The sequence below is a fragment of the Mauremys mutica genome, chromosome 20, assembly GCF_020497125.1.
Source record: "Mauremys mutica isolate MM-2020 ecotype Southern chromosome 20, ASM2049712v1, whole genome shotgun sequence".
Lineage (NCBI taxonomy): Eukaryota > Metazoa > Chordata > Testudines > Geoemydidae > Mauremys > Mauremys mutica.
This window is the reverse complement of record NC_059091.1, coordinates 770,304-785,766: the sequence shown is the minus strand read 5'-3', so window position 1 is coordinate 785,766 and position 15,463 is coordinate 770,304. Positions and strand designations below refer to the sequence as shown.

General features: G+C 61.7%; 1 protein-coding gene across 1 annotated transcript; it reads left to right on the top strand.

The window, feature by feature from the left end:
- Positions 1-1,623: 1,623 nt before the first annotated feature.
- LOC123353584 (zinc finger protein 653-like) lies at positions 1,624-15,242 on the top strand. The gene is made up of 9 exons (XM_044994798.1): positions 1,624-2,075; positions 5,622-5,665; positions 9,344-9,559; positions 9,907-10,497; positions 11,614-11,782; positions 12,077-12,188; positions 13,097-13,211; positions 13,826-13,925; positions 14,564-15,242. The coding sequence occupies exons 1-9, from the start codon at positions 1,753-1,755 to the stop codon at positions 14,739-14,741; spliced, it is 1,848 nt and encodes a 615-aa protein (XP_044850733.1). The 5' UTR covers positions 1,624-1,752; the 3' UTR covers positions 14,742-15,242.
- Positions 15,243-15,463: the final 221 nt, after the last annotated feature.

Sequence of the window (15,463 nt, the reverse complement as noted above, 5' to 3'; positions counted from 1 at the left end):
GCAGAGATGTTATTAAAAAGCCTTCAGCACTTTCCGAAGGAGGCCGGGAATGAGTCGTGTTCCGGCCCTGCTGATCCTTCTCCATGAAACGGGCAGGTCACCATTACAACATGGCTTGGGGAGGAGGGGGGGCTGCCCAAGCCATGGGGGCCTAGGAGAGCCTGCCCCAGTTCCCCATGCCTTCTGCCGAAGCCACTCTGAAAACTAGCCAGGAGCTGGCCTGACAGGGGGTGTTCAGAGCCTGGGGTGCTCTGGCTGAGGAGACTGGCAGGGCGCTGCTGCTGATCACAGAGCAGCTACTTGCTGGGGGGGTCATGACTGGGCTGAGCTGCCTCCAGCCAGCTAGTCAAGGGAACTGTATGGGTTGAGGGGCTGTGCACTGGCTGGGCTTGGGGGGAGGGGGTGTCTCCTGGGGGGCTCTCCGGTGCGGGGGAGCATGGTGGGTAAACTGTCCAGGCCCTGGCTGGGTGTAGGGGGTGTGTGTGTGTCCGTCCCGGATTAAGCATGTGGGACCATGGTGGATGGAGCAGCCATGTGCTGGTTGGGCCATGGGGGGGACCTGTCCTGGGGGGCTGGGCCCAAGCGTGCAAGGGAGGGTGGTGGCTGGCAGGGGTGTGTGTGGACCTGTCTGTCCCAGGGCTTGGGTGGAATGGTCGTGTATGGGCTGGGCCCTGGTGGTGGGGGTCAGTCCTGTGGAGCTGGGCCCCAGGAGGGGGAGCGTGGGGGGGGGGGGGGGGGCGGGGCGCTAGCTGGGCCCTCGGGGTGGGCCCCAGGGGGGGGACGAGGGATGGGTGGAGGGGGCGGGGTGCTAGCTGAGCCCTGCTGGTGGGGGGTCAGTTCTGTGGGGCTGGGCCCCAGGAGGGGGAGCGTGGGGGGGGGGGCGGGGTGCTAGCTGAGCCCTGCTGGTGGGGGGTCAGTTCTGTGGGGCTGGGCCGGTGGAGGGGGCTGGGTGCTAGCTGGGCCCTGGGGGTGGGGGTCAGTCCTGTGGGGCTGGGGCCCAGGAGGGGGAGCATGGGGGGGGGGGCTGGGCGCTAGCTGGGCCCTGCTGGTGGGGGTCAATTCTGTGGGGCTGGGCTGCTGGAGGGGGCTGGGCCCTGGGGGTGGGGGTCAGTTCTGTGGGGCTGGGCTGCTGGAGGGGGCTGGGCGCTAGCTGGGCCCTGGGGGTGGGGGTCAAGTCTGTGGGGCTGGGCCCCAGGAGGGGATGGGTAGAGGGGGCGTTGCCCCTGGGGGGGCAACAGGGCGGGGATGCCCCCTGGGGGCGGTTGGGGGGGCTGTCTGGGCAGGGGCTCCGCTCCCTGGGGTCAGGCAGAGCGCGGGGCAGCCTCAACGCTGAGCCCCCCTGAGAAGGCTGTTGGGGGGGTACAGATAGGCGCCCAGTGCTGGGGCGCATGCGCAAGAGAGCTGGTGGTGGTGGTGAGGCGGGGATCTCCAGCGCATGCGCAAAAAGAGCACAGGCGCTTGCATCAGTGTGGGCATGTTGAAGGCGGAGCGTAGCTCGAGAGGGGCGCCTGCGCCCTGAACCCATCTTCCCGCGCAGGCGCAGTGTGGACCCAACGGGCGCTGGGTGCGCATGCCTAGAGCTCAATCAGCTGAGCACGCGCGCCGCCGACTGGTGAGACTTTTCTGGCGGAGCAGCGACGGGGGGGGGCGGAAACAGGAAGCGGGTCGCGGGCCGTTGACGTCACTGCCCCTGCGCCGGGCTCCTCCGAGTCCCCCAACAACGGGCTGCTCGGCGCGGCCAGCGGGCTGGGCATGAGCGAGGCGCAGCGGGGCCCGGCCCCGGCCGCGGCCGCGGAGGAGGAGGAGGCGGCCGAGGAGGAGGAGGCGGGGCCCGGCGCGGGGGAGGCGGAGGCCGGGGCCGGCGGCCGCAAGGCCCGGGGGCGGCCCCGCCTGACCGAGTCCGACCGGGCCCGGCGCCGCCTCGAGTCCCGCAAGAAGTACGACGTGCGGCGGGTCTACCTGGGCGAGGCGCACGGGCCCTGGGTGGATCTGCGGAGGCGCAGCGGCTGGAGCGACGCCAAGCTGGCGGCCTATCTGCTGGGGCTGGAGCGGGGGCAGCGCGCGGGGCGCCGCGGGTGAGAGCCGGGCCCCCACCCCCCCTCCGGGCCGGGCCCCCACCCCCCCTCCGGGCCGGGCCCCCTCCCCGTGCACCCCCCCGTCTGCTGGGGCTGGAGCGGGGGCAGCGCGCGGGGCGCCGCGGGTGAGAGCCGGGCCCCCCTCCCCCCTCCGGCCGGGCCCCCCTCCCCGTGCACCCCCCGTCTGCTGGGGCTTGAGCGGGGGCTGCGCGCCGGGCCCCCCCCCCCCCTCCGGCCGGGCCCCCCTCCCCGTGCACCCCCCTGTCTGCTGGGGCTGGAGCGGGGGCAGCGCGCCGGGCCCCCACCCCCCCTCCGGCCGGGCCCCCACCCCCCCTCGGGGCCGGGCCCCCCTCCCCGTGCACCCCCTTGTCTGCTGGGGCTGGAGCGGGGGCAGCGCGCGGGGCGCCGCGGGTGAGAGCCGGGCCCCCACCCCCCCTCCGGGCCGGGCCCCCCTCCCCGTGCACCCCCCTGTCTGCTGGGGCTGGAGCGGGGGCAGCGCGCGGGGCGCCGCGGGTGAGAGCCGGGCCCCCCCTCCTCCAGGCCGGGCCCCCCTCCCCGTGCACCCCCCCGTCTGCTGGGGCTGGAGCGGGGGCAGCGCACGGGGTGCTGTGGGTGAGAGCCGGGCCCCCACCCCCCCTCTGGGCCGGGCCCCCCTCCCCGTGCACCCCCTGTCTGCTGGGGCTAGAGCGGGGGCAGCGCACGGGGTGCCCTGGGTAACAGCTGGGCCTCCCAACCCCCACATCTGGCCTGGACCCCCCCTTCCCCGTACACCCCCTACCTGCTGGATCAGGGGCAGCACGCAGGGTGCCATGGGTGAGAGCCGGGCCCCCCAACCCTCTGGCCCGGACCACCTCTCCTTGTACACACCCTTCTGTCTGGAGCAGGGGTTGTGCATAGGGTGCTGCAGGTGAGAGCTGGCCCCTACTGAGCCAGATTTCCCCTATGCCTGGCCGGGCCCCTCACTGACTCCTCCTCTCCTGTCCCTGTCCCCGTATGCCCCCACTTGCTGGAGCGCGGGCAGCAAGTGGGGTGCCACAGGTGAGAGCTGGGGGAAGTGGGAGATCAGACCCCTGACTGAGCTAGGACCTGCCCCATCCCTTCCCCCCCCCTCAATCCCATATACCATTTCCTTCCATGACTGACAGCCAGGACCACTTCACTTGGCTGGTCCCACTCATTCCCTGACTCCATTGTCATATGCCCCCTTCCTGGTGGGGCAGAGACAGCAAGTAAGGGGATGGATGAGGGAGTTGTGGGATCTGGAGCCCTTTTTCCTTCCCCCATCCCCTTATATCTCCTTCCTTCTGGAGCAGGGGCTGGAGAGGGGAAGCCTGGGGGAGACCAGGATCCCTCCCATGGGGTGTTAACCCCATTGCCCCCATAGCATCTCTAGGGGAGAGAACGCTCCTGCAACCAGCTTTGACAGGAGTCGTGAGCAGCTAGATGGGGTGTCTTACTCCAGCCTCTCTACATGGGAGGGGATGTCTTGCCCCTGCATGGATAGACACATCCTCCCTCCCTCCCTCCCCTCAAATCTGTTCCCATCTCCAGTTGAGGTGTAGCCAGTAGACTGAGGATGGGATGAGATCCAGGCCTCCACCTTCTCATTTGACAGCAAAATGTGTGACCATGTGGACTAGTGGTTAGAGCAAGTGATATGGTGTCAAAGCTCCTGGGTTTTGCCCACATTTCTCAGAGACTCTCCCCCCATGATCTTCTCTAGTCATATTTTTACACCACCCTCATCACCATGGTATGCGAACACCATGGTCAAGTCACCTCACACCTCTGCGCCTCAGTTTCCCTCCTCTGTGTGTAGGGGATAATATCACACACAGGTGGGCGGGGGGGGGGGGGAGGATGTTGGGCATCTGAGATTTGGTGAAGGACTTTGTGACCCTTGGATTGAAGGGGCTCGAGAAAGGTGTTAAATGTGAAGAATCTTGCCTGTACAGTTATGTCACTTTGGGGGGTGATTGTCGCTAACATTTTGATACCAGCCAGAGCCGTAGTGCAGACGCGGTTATACCAGCAAAACTATAGTTTTGGTACAGCTCATTTTGCTGTGCGTACTGGCCCTACCAGGCAATGCTCTTTCGCCGGGAGAAACTGCTCAGTGCTAGGAGGTCTTGCCTATTCAGCCTTATCGGCAAACCTTCTCTAGTGTAGACGCGTCTGAGATACACACCCCATTCTGCCTTTGTCGTGACTGAATTCCAGTGGTGAGCTGCTGTGGATCTGCAAAGATGAGAACTATCTTAAAGCAGAACTGTTTACGCTCTCTGCCGCTCTCCTGGTGATTGTTAAATCACGCTAGTGTCACGGTCTGCATCCCAGATCAGAGCACTGGTCCTAACTCAGTGTGCCCTGCCAGCCATGTGATGAATGCTTCAGGGGAAGGGCTCTCATCTGGCAGTACTATACCGTGCAGGGAAATTACTCTCCGATCCCAGCTCCTACACGAGAACTAGTGTATTTCCCTTCTGATATTGTATCCTAGGTGCTGATCCTGTGACGGGAGAGACGTGGGCAGATTATCTGTGTTCTCGTGGTGCTGCATCTGAGTCCTTGTGGGTCTGTGACGGTGCAGAGATCCACTTGCATTCATTTCGCTGCAGGTTCAGGGCTTCAGCGAGTATAACGGACTCGGGGGATTTTTCACCTTCCTCCGCAGCATGGGGTGTGGCTCACCTGTTGGTATCATCTGGGCATGTCTCACTTGAACAATTCCCTGCCATCACAGGGGCATCGGTGGCACCTCGGTCTCTCCTGTTCGCTGCCTGTGGCACAGTTTAGTCTCCTGAGGACTAAAATGCTTTAGTCTAACTAAAGTCACAGGGCTCAGCTTAGGGGTGTCTGTCGTGGCTTGTGAGATACAGGGGATCAGATGAGAGAATTTGGCCTTAAATTATTTATGTAATAACCTGCACAGTGGATTTCCCAGGTTAATTATACACTGGAAGAAAACAGGCTCAAGTGTTCTTCATGGCCTCGCTGTATTAAGGACATTGTCCCTTTTGGGTAGCATCTAGTCAGCTGGATTTCGTGGCCTGTCACGTTTAGATCAGCAATCCATGGCTGTGCTCTGCTGAGAGAATTTGGGAGCAGAGGGTTTAGATCGCTCACCAGTCACTGATCTAAGTCCTTTTCGTTCGTTCTTTTGCAAAAGGGCATGAGTGTGGGGGCTGGTTTTCAGCCAGAGGAGTAACCGATATAGGGTTGATGATGTGAGGGACGGATGCCGCTCCCTGCGCGTTGTAATAGAACAGAGTTCTTTATGGGGTCTTAAAAACCAATCACTAAGTAGCCCTGCTCCTGTGTTAAACCTTGGCAGTAAACCCTGATTTCCTCTCGTGAATCTGCGTCACATAAGGTACAGGTACCATGACTTGGGGCAAGTCACTGAATCCGTGCCTCGGTTTCCCCATCTGTAAAAGCCGGGGGGAGATACTAGCACAGCCCTGCCTCCTACGCTAAATGGCTGAGATGTCCAGCTATGGAGCATAGCCCCTGATGCTAAATCAGTGCTCTCTTTTTCTGTTGCAGGAAGCCGTGGGAGCAAATCCCTAAAAAGCCAAAACGAAAGAAAAGTAAGTGACTTGTCCTGGGGGATCCAGCTTGTGACAATGGCTGAATGTGGGTGCACAATGAACGCGTCAAAGATCCGTGTCTGCACCCAGAAACCCGTTCTTAGAATTCTCATCTGTCCAATCCCCCGCCAGTGGCCTTTGTCTGTCTTTGTACAGCCCCATACGCAATGGGGTCCTTCTCCAAGATTGGGGAGCCCTATCACTGCCGTAATACACCTAATAACGTACAGCACTTTACACGGTGGGGTCCTGCTCCATGACGGGGGAACCCTACTGCTACCGTAATGCACCTAATAACGTACAGCACTTTACACGGTGGGGTCCTGCTCCATGACGGGGGAACCCTACTGCTACCGTAATACACCTAATACATAATGTACAGGACCCAGCACAATGTGGCGGGGGCTGTGAGGGGGGCTCCTGAGCGCTACCATAATACACCTAATACATAATGTACCGCACCTAGCAAAATGCAGTCCTGGGCCATGATGGGGGCTCCTTGGGGCTGCTGCAATATACCTAATAAATTACATCTAACACCCACCATAACGGGGTCCTGGTCTGTGATTAGGGCTCATCGGGGCTGCCGTAATACATCTAAACAATAACGTTCTGTGCCTAGCACAAATGGGTGCTGTGACTAGGGCTCCTAGATGCTATCGTAACATACCTAATAAACAATAATCTGCGTGACCCCATCTGCCCTGATGCGTAAGAATTGCTCACTCCGATGGCCTTTCTCATAGCTATATGAACGTAGGATCTCCTCTCTACAAACGTACCAAGCGGTTTGCTGCAGCAGTGTTGGACGCAGGCTGATTTCTCTAGGTCTGACCCCTGATGCTGGCAGGGGGTAAAGGCTGGTGTTTTACTCCTGTCTTTCCTGGGGAAGCACCAAGTGCAGAAATAACTGGCGTGACATTGAGTGAGGGAGCGACGAGGCTACGTGCCCGTTGGAGGCGTCCATAGAGTGCAGTGGAGTTTTCACGGATACAGCCCAAAAGTGCAGTCCAGGCCCGGAGAGCTGGGGCTGCCCCGGGACTGTTCTGGAGGGATCCGGCATGGGGAGACTGGCCACTGACCATAGATCTAAAGCCGTTCCAGCTGGAAGGCTGGCTGAGCAGGCTCGGGGGCGGGCTGGCAGTCACTAAAGCCCCACTTGGCCCGCCTCTGAGGGAGGGGGATCGAGAGCCGTGCAGGTTTCTGTGGGTCTGAGCTTCAGCTCTGAATCCTGCTCCTGGGGGTGAGGGTGGGCCACTGGTTAGAGCATGAGCCTTGGGCCTGCAAGCCCTGGTTCAATTCCCAGCTCTGCTGCTAGCTCTCCGGGTGACCTTGGGAAGTCACCGTACCTCTGTGCCCCTCAGTTTGCCATCTGGATAGACCTGCCCTGACCCAGGTGGCAAGCAAAGCTAAACCCATTAATGACTGCTCGGTGCTCGGATACCCATGTTCCGGGGCTGTATGTGTACCTTAGACAGACGTTCAGTGTCCCCTGACATTTCCAAGGGGCTTTACCCCACTGCCTTAGTCACCGTTTTCCCACCCCCACTGTGATCTCCCCAAAGGTGGCTGCACGAGCTGCCAAAGTTCACAGCACGGCCAGCGCAAATGGTGGGCCGGTGATACACAGGGCCAGAGCTGGCAAAGCAGGATGGAGATGTAGGGCTCCTCAGACAAACCTCCCTCTGCCTGTGTGGAGGAGGAGGGTATTACAGGTGTTGGCAAAGCAGGGAGCCAATCTGCTCAGTGTTCATTGCTGTTACAGTCTCTTCCCGGCATCTTAACATCTGAGGAGACCTTTGCTTTTGCACCGGTTAGGGTGCAGCTCTGGTGTGAGCTCTCCGTGCCCTGGAAGGAGGCAGCGGTACAATTCGGATTCCTCCGGCAGTTGATGCCCCTCTCCTGGGAATGTTAAAAATGGGCAAAGAGGCTCTCTAGGAATGACAGGAGGATTGTGACAGTAGCAGAGGTGCTGTCATGGCCCTTCGCTGCTCCATTGTTCCGAGCTCAAACGCAGAGACCAGCTGGGGAAAGACTTGTCCTTTCTCTGGGGGGCTGGGCGCCCCAGCAGGGACAGGTCCTACTTCAGGTGTCACGTGCTGAGCCAGCAGCCGCCGTCTTGGCAGTGCTATCGAATCACAGAAATGTGGGGCTGGAAGAGACCTCGAGAGCTCATCGGGTCCAGCGCCCCGTGCTGAGGCAGGAGCAAATAAACTTCAGCCTTCCCTGGCCGGGGTTTGTCCAACCTCAAACCTCCAGTGTCGGGGATCCCGCAGCCTCCCTTGGACGCCTGGTCCAGAGTGTAGCTCCCCTCAGAGTTAGTCAGAAAGTTTTTCCTAATATTGAACTTAAATCTGACTGCAGAGGAAGCCCATTGCTTTTTGTCCTGCCTTCAGCGGCCATGGAGAACAATTGAGCCCCGTCTTTGCAACAGCCCTTAACCTATTTGAAGACTTCTCGGGTCTCCTCGGTTGACTTTTCTCAGAGCTAACCATGCCCCCGGTTTTAACCTTGCCCCGTAGGCCTCCTTAAAGTTCAGCGCCCAGAATTAGACGCAAGACTCCAGCTGAGGCCTCCCCAGTGCCGTGTAGAGCAGCACAGTGACCTCCCGTGTCTTACACGTGACACTCCTGCTAATCCGATAACATTAGCTACTTTTGCAGCCGCATCGCAGTGTTGACTTGTGTTCGATTTGAGATCCCCTGTAACACCAGCGCCTTCTCCATGGTCCTGCTGCCAAGCCGCTTGGTCCCCAGTTTGTAGTTGTGCTTTTCGTATTTCCTTCCTAAATGTACCACGGTCCGCTGGCCTTTAATGAATTTCATCTTCTTGATTTCAGGCCAATTCTCCAATTTGTCCCGGATGTTACGAATTTGAATCCTGTCCTCCAAAGCGCTCGCAGCCCCTCCCAGCTTGGTGTCATTTGCAGATGTTCTAAGCAAACTGCCCCCTCCATTATCCAAATCATTAATGAAAATATTGAATAGAATCAGACCCAGGACTGACCTTTGCGGGGACCCCCCCCCGACATGCCCTCCCAGTTTGACAGCCCATCACTAATCACTGAGGTTGGTCTTTGAACCAGTTGTACACCCACCTTATAGTGATTTCATCTAGAGCACATTTCCCTAGAGTGCTTATGCAATTGTCATTTGGGACTGTGTCAAAAGCCTCTGCAAAATCAAGAGCTGTCATGTCAACTGCTTTCCCCCTCCCCATGAGGCCCATCACCTTGGTATGATGCTCCATCGGTGCATCAAGCCATCTGCAATGTGCCCGAGTCCCGCAGGCCGCCTGTCCCGGCTGGCTGGCGTGTGCGTGGAACAGACAGCGAGTGCGAGTCAGTCTGGACGCAGATTCCTCTCCTCCCCGTTGCAGAGTTCGCCCTCCTTGGGTCGTGTCAGCACCCAAAGGCAGGGCGGAGGGGTGGTGGATGGCCGGAACTCCCCCACTACAGCCTGGGCTGTACCAGCCGGGGTCCCTGGAACTTAGGGTGCCTGGGTCGTTAGTGGGGGTAGTACAGTAGTTATGACACACAGACTGTCCCATTGCTGACAAACAGTTGATCACTTGACTAATGGTTTAACCCAGTGGGGTGCTCCCCCGTCTTTTGCTAGCTATGGGGGCACCCCTTTGATTCCCTGTGGTCGGCTCACGTGCCTCTCTCCTCCCCCCAAGGAAGGAGGCGGAACGTCAACTGCCTGAAGAACATGGTGATCTGGTACGAGGACCACAAGAACCGCTGCCCCTACGAGCCCCACCTGTCGGAGCTGGACCCCACCTTCGGGCTGTACACCACGGCCGTGTGGCAGTGTGAGGCCGGGCACCGCTACTTCCAGGACCTGCACTCCCCGCTGAAGCCGCTCAGCGACTCTGAGAACGAGAGTGACGATGGTGAGCGGGCGGGATCCTAGTCTCCCAAGGCAGCCCGTGGGCAGGGTAGCGCTTAGGGTAGCCTGTTGTGTGGCGTTGCAGTGCATCCCACCCCAGAGGTGGCCGCATTTCAGCATAAGGGGAGTGCTCCCTAGGCCTGTAAGGCAGATGTTCGGTTAATATGCCTAAGTAAGATCCAGCTGGATGGGAGGTGATCGTTATGGTGCTAGTAGATGGGCACTTCCCCAGCCCTGAGGGTTGGGCAGGGTAATGCTAGGCTGCAGGAGGAGCCAGGTGTCCCTCAAAGCCCAGGGGAGCGTCCTGCCGTGGCTCTAACCCACGCCCGCCCATTGCTCTCCCCACTGCAGCTGGCAACGGCGTGGGGGCCGGAAGCTCGGACTCCTCCGAGGAGAGCTCCAGCTCGGGCTCGGAGGAGCAGCCCGAGAGCCGTCAGGCCAAGGCCCAGCAGCATCCGCCCCCATCGGCCGCAGAAGGCGGGAGCAGCAGCGGCCTCATCACGCAGGACGGCATCCACATCCCGTTCGAGCACCACATCGAGAACCTGACGGCCGAGCAGGGCGCCGCCATGTGCCACAACCCGCCTCTCAATGGCCCGGAGAGCATGGAGACCGTGGTGTGCGTCCCCATGCCCGTCCAGGTGGGCGCGAGCCACGGGACTCTCTTTGAGAACGTGACGCAGGAGACGCTCGGGGAGGTGGTGGCCAGCTGCCCCGTGCAGGGCATGATGCAGGGCTCCCAGGTGATCATCATCGCCGGGCCCGGCTACGACGCCCTGACGGCGGAGGGCATCCAGCTCAACGTCACCAGCAGCGGGGGCGAGGAGATGCCCTGCGCCATGATCGAGGGCGTCGCCGCCTACACCCAGACGGAGCCGGAGAACATGCAGCCCCACGGCGGGGAGCCGGTGGAGAGCGGGGAGTGCATTGAAACCAAAAAAGGTAGCTGTGGCCAGCCCTCGGGGGTGGGGGGCCTGCCCCTCTGCCCCCGGCTAAGCATGGGGAGCTTGGTCGGTACTGGGAGGGGAGGCCTCCGAAGGCCATGAAAAATGCTGCTGTGTGTTCTGTGGGGGCCTTCTCCCAGGGTCACAGTAGGGCACTAGGGGGCGCTGTGCTGCTGGGAGTGAGTTGGGCGCTCGGTAAGGGATGCGCTCTCCCCTGGGTTAGTGCTGACTCCGGTGCCCCAGTGTAGTGCTGGTGGGTGGCTCCCTAGGGGGCGCTCTCCCTGCACTAGTGACCCCGGTGCCCCATCACCGTGCTGAGCTGGAGGATGAGGGGCTCCGTAGGGGGTGCTGATCCCTGGATCTGATGTCCTGGCGTGGTGCTGGGGGGGGGGGGTACTGACCCCTGGATCTGATGTCCCGGCGTGGTGCCAGGGAGGGGGTCTATAGGGGGCACTGACCCCTGGATCTGATGTCCCAGCGTGGTGCCGGGGTGGGGTCCTGACCCCTGGCTCTGATGTCCCGGCGTGGTGCCAGGGAGGGGGTCCATAGGGGGCGCTGACCCCTGGATCTGCTGTCCCAGCGTGGTGCCAGTGAGGGGGTCCATAGGGGTTGCTGTCCTTTGGATCTGATGTCCCGGCGTGGTGCCAGGGAGGGGGTCCATAGGGGGTGCTGTCCTTTGGATCTGATGTCCTGGCGTGGTGCCAGGGAGGGGGTCCATAGGGGGTGCTGACCCCTGGATCTGCTGTCCCAGCGTGGTGCCGGGGGGTGGGTGGGGTCCTGACCCCTGGCTCTGATGTCCCGGTGTGGTGCCCGCTCATGTGCTTCATTAAAAATCCCAGGTCCCTTGACTTCCCATTGAGTGTTAACCCTGATGTAACTGCATTTCGCCTCCGCCGTCCGTAGGTTCAGCCGGCTACAGGACTCTCCCCTTCCTGCCCTCCCCCCGTGTGCGGTGTTAAACAGCTGCTGTGCTCTGCGGCAGAACTAGCTGCATTTCAGTGGCCGGTGGCTCTTGCCCGCCTCTGGGATGGGGGTTAACTGCTTCCTGTTTGAAAAGCTTCGCCAGCTTCTCGCCGCGCGGCGCGGCCTGCTGACACCTCTTTTGTGGTGGCAGAAAAAGAAGACCTTTATGGGCTCAAAAAGGAGGAGCTGCAGCCCCCGCTGGAAATGGAGATGCCGGAAGAGCTGGAGCCGGCCCAAGAGAACACGGAGCCGGAGCCCGAGGAGATGGACGGCAGTGACATGTCGGCCATCATCTACGAGATTCCGAAGGAACCGGAGAAGTGAGTGTCGCGGCGAAGCGGTTCGCTGGCTTTACAAGGCCTTGGACCCTGCCCGTGCCTCGGTTTCCCCACTCGGCCAGAGATCCGGCCAGCGGCGTCAGCGAGCCGCCTAGTATTTCCTTCCCTTTTCCGTGCGCTGCATTGGGTGCTCAAACACAGGGGCCGCTCAGCCTCAATCCAGGGCTGTCTGCGCCCCCTCCCTCCCCAGGCCTCTGCCCTGGGGGCCTTCCGCGGCCGTCTCCCCCCACCCTTGCCGTCCCCTGCCGGCGGCTGACCCCTCCGTTCCCCGCGCAGGAGGCGGCGGAGCAGGCGGGGCCGCGTGACGGATGCCGACGGCATGCTGGAAATGTTCCACTGCCCGTACGAAGGATGCAGCCAGGTCTACGTAGCACTTAGTAGCTTTCAGGTACGATTTGTGCGCGTCAGTTTCCCACAGGCCTGTCTCCGGGGTGGGGTGTGAAGGGTGCTGCAAGGGCCCTGCCTGAGAGCCCCGTTCTGCCCCCCCGGAGCCTGGGAAATGCTCAGGCCGGCTGGTTGTTCTCTGCAGCGGGAGCTGGAGCGGTGACGCTGGGCGGTTGCTTTCCCTTTGGTGCTGGTGAGTTTCACGTCCTGGTTGATGGGTGGCCAGGGCCTGCCTGGCGTGGCGGGTTTCCAGCACTGGCCGGGGGGTGGCGCTTGCAGGCTGCGTTGGGAACGTGACAGCAGCCTGGGGATATTTCGATTGCGTTTTCTCACAAAACCCAAACCTGGAGCCTGCTTGGCACTTGAGAGAGGGGACGGCGACGGAGCGTGACTCAGGGACAAGGGAGAGCCAGGTTTCATCCCCTGCTTTGCCACAGACTGTCTGGGCGACCTGGGGCAAGTCATTTAGCCATTCTTTGCCTCAGTTTCCCCATCTGCACAATGGGAGTAATAGCCCAGGGAACGAGGGCCAGATTAGTCCTGGCTCAGTGTCTAGCCAAGGGTTTGATCGAGTCTTGGACGTCCGCTTGGACAATCGGCAAATCATTTAACGTCACGGCCTCGGTGCCCCACCTCGCTACCCCTGCGCTGGCTTTGGGGGCAGCTTGGTTCCAACGCTGCATCAACGGGGAATCTCTGGGCGTAGATTGTGGGGTGAGGGCGTTTGTCGAGGTTGAGGCGAGAGAGTGGGGTACCCCAGCTGCGGTGACCGAGGCGCCGTGTTGTGAGGGAGGGACGAGCTCTGATGTGGGAATTCCTGCCGGTTACTGGGGGGGTTGTAGCAGCCTCTGCTGTGACTGTGGTGGGGGTGTGGTCTAGCCCTCTGCCCCCCCCCCCCCCTTGTCTCTCCAGAATCACGTCAACCTCGTCCACCGGAAAGGGAAGACAAAAGTGTGTCCCCACCCGGGCTGCGGCAAGAAGTTCTACCTGTCCAACCACCTCCGCAGACACATGATCATTCACTCAGGTGCAACCCCCGGGCTCTCTTCCCCGGCGCCCCCCCCTCCCCGCTGGGCCTGGTCCTGCACTGCGCTGCTCTGGGGAGACGCCGACGCCTTCGCCGCCTGGTTCTGGGGCACTCGGCTGCCTCTGCTTAGCCTTCGCTTCCCCCCGGAGCCATGCTCCCTGCATGGCACCAGAGCACCCGGGAAGGGAGCTGGGGCTGGCTCGGATTCCCCCCGGGATCAGCTGTCTCACTCGGCTCATTTTCAACACTTACATTATGGGGGGTGGGGAGAGAGTCAAAAATCCGGAACAAACGGAAGCAGCCGCTTGGCCCCCCGGCTGGGCTGTCCGCTGGGATTGATCCAGGGCCTCTTGGTTTAAAAGCAGGAGACTCTCCCCTGCCTGAGCTAAGGGACGTCACTTTTTTAGCTGGCGCCGTGGGCCGTCTCGGACATCGGATGTGGGAGACACAGACCCAGTGTGATGCCCCAGTGGGCCGGCGTCACCCCTTCGGGCAGGTTAAGGGCCTGCTTGCTGCATGCGTCGGGCTGGGAGTGGGCAGAGAGGGACTCTGGATTCTCCTACTGAGGTCCCTTGACTGAGTCTCGGCTGTGCCCCGTTCTTTGTCCCCTGCAGGCGTCCGTGAATTTACCTGTGAAACCTGCGGGAAATCTTTCAAGCGGAAGAATCACCTGGAGGTGCATCGCCGGACGCACACGGGAGAGACGCCCCTCCAGTACGTGCGGGAGTTGGGGGGCGCGGGGGTGACCCATTTAGGAACCCGACCCAGGCTCGTTCGAGCCCCTGGAGCGGAGCGCCTCTGTGTGCCACCACCTCTGGGGCAGAGCACATCAGCAGGAGTTAAAGCCAGGGCGAGTGGGGTGGGGGGGGGTGGCTCTGCCCCTGCGGTGCCTGGGCCTTTTATTGGTGACACTGCTGGAGATGAGCTTGCTTTGCCCCTAGTGAGCTTTTCAAAGGTGGTGGGGAGATTACCCCTCTCGCCACTGAAATGCGGCTGCCTCTGGGGTGGGGTGTGGCAGCTGTTTGTACTGGGATCCTTCACCCGGTGCTAAAATGCAACCACAGCCAAGGTGGGGCACGGGGGCTGTTTATACAGGGATCCCTCGCCTGGGGCTGAGATGCAGACGCCTCAGGGGTGTGGCACGGGGGCTGTTAACAGCACCTAGTAACGCTGATCAGGAAGTGGAAAAATGCCACATCCGGCTGAAAGTACGGGCGGTGGGGTGGGGTGTGTTTAGCCCGGCAGCGGTAGGGAGCGTACGGCTGCAGAGAGGGCCCTCAGCTCGCGCGGGGTGTGCCGTGGGGCGGGCCCGAGGGGTGCGGCCTGCGTGACTGTGTCTGGCCCCCCGCCAGGTGCGAGATCTGTGGGTACCAGTGCCGCCAGAGAGCGTCTCTCAACTGGCACATGAAGAAGCACAACTCGGACGTCCAGTACAACTTCACCTGCGAGCACTGCGGCAAGCGCTTCGAAAAGATGGACAGCGTCAAATTCCACAAGCTAAAGAGCCACCCGGATCACAAGGCCACGTGATCCCGGCTGGGGCGTCCGTCCGGAGCCTCGGACCTCTTTATTTATTTCCCCGCCGGGGGACCCTCTGCCGCCTCCCTTTCCCCTCCCCGGACGATGGCAGCGTCGGCGGCGCCGGCTCCCACCTCGACGGGTGCGATCGCAGTGCCCTGGGGTGGCACGTGTCTCCCCCAGCCAGGAGAGGGGGTGCTGGGCCCGGAGCCGGCAGCATGCGTGTGAGTGTGTGTGTGATATGTCGTGGCCTCTGCAGCAGGCAGTCCCCCCTGATTCTGCCGGGGTGAGACTTTTTTAGCTTTTAATGTCCAGGCCGTGGGGGCTCCGGTGTCGAGCGAACAGGGGGGACGTGCCCCTGCTCATCTGCAGCAGAGGGCGCGGCCTGGCCTGCTCGGACTCAAGGGAGAGCGAAATGCGGCACATCCCAGGGCTCGGAGGGGTGGGGCTTGGCCGCCGCACCGGGACGGTGCTGAACGAAACGCCCAGACCATTAAACCGACACTACTTTTATCTGCCTGCCTCCTGGCATCTTCCTGCCCAGCGGGCGGCGTCCTCGGAGGGGGACGGGGACCCGGCGGTCGTACCAACCGGCCATGTGCCCGGGGCTGGTTGGCATGGGACCCGCAGTGTTATCTGAAGGCGAGGGCACGAATGCCTGCACTGGCTGTGGGGCACGTGCCCTCCTGCGCGGGGGAGGCCCAGACCTCGGGTCTCCCGCTTGTTCGCCGGCG

Coding starts and splice junctions, on each gene's coding strand:
- LOC123353584 (XM_044994798.1), top strand. CDS start 1,753: ATGAGCGAGGCGCAGCGGGGCCCGGCCCCGGCCGCGGCCGCGGAGGAG. Junction 2,076..5,621: donor CAGCGCGCGGGGCGCCGCGG/GTGAGAGCCGGG, acceptor TTTCTGTTGCAG/GAAGCCGTGGGAGCAAATCC. Junction 5,666..9,343: donor AAAGCCAAAACGAAAGAAAA/GTAAGTGACTTG, acceptor CCTCCCCCCAAG/GAAGGAGGCGGAACGTCAAC.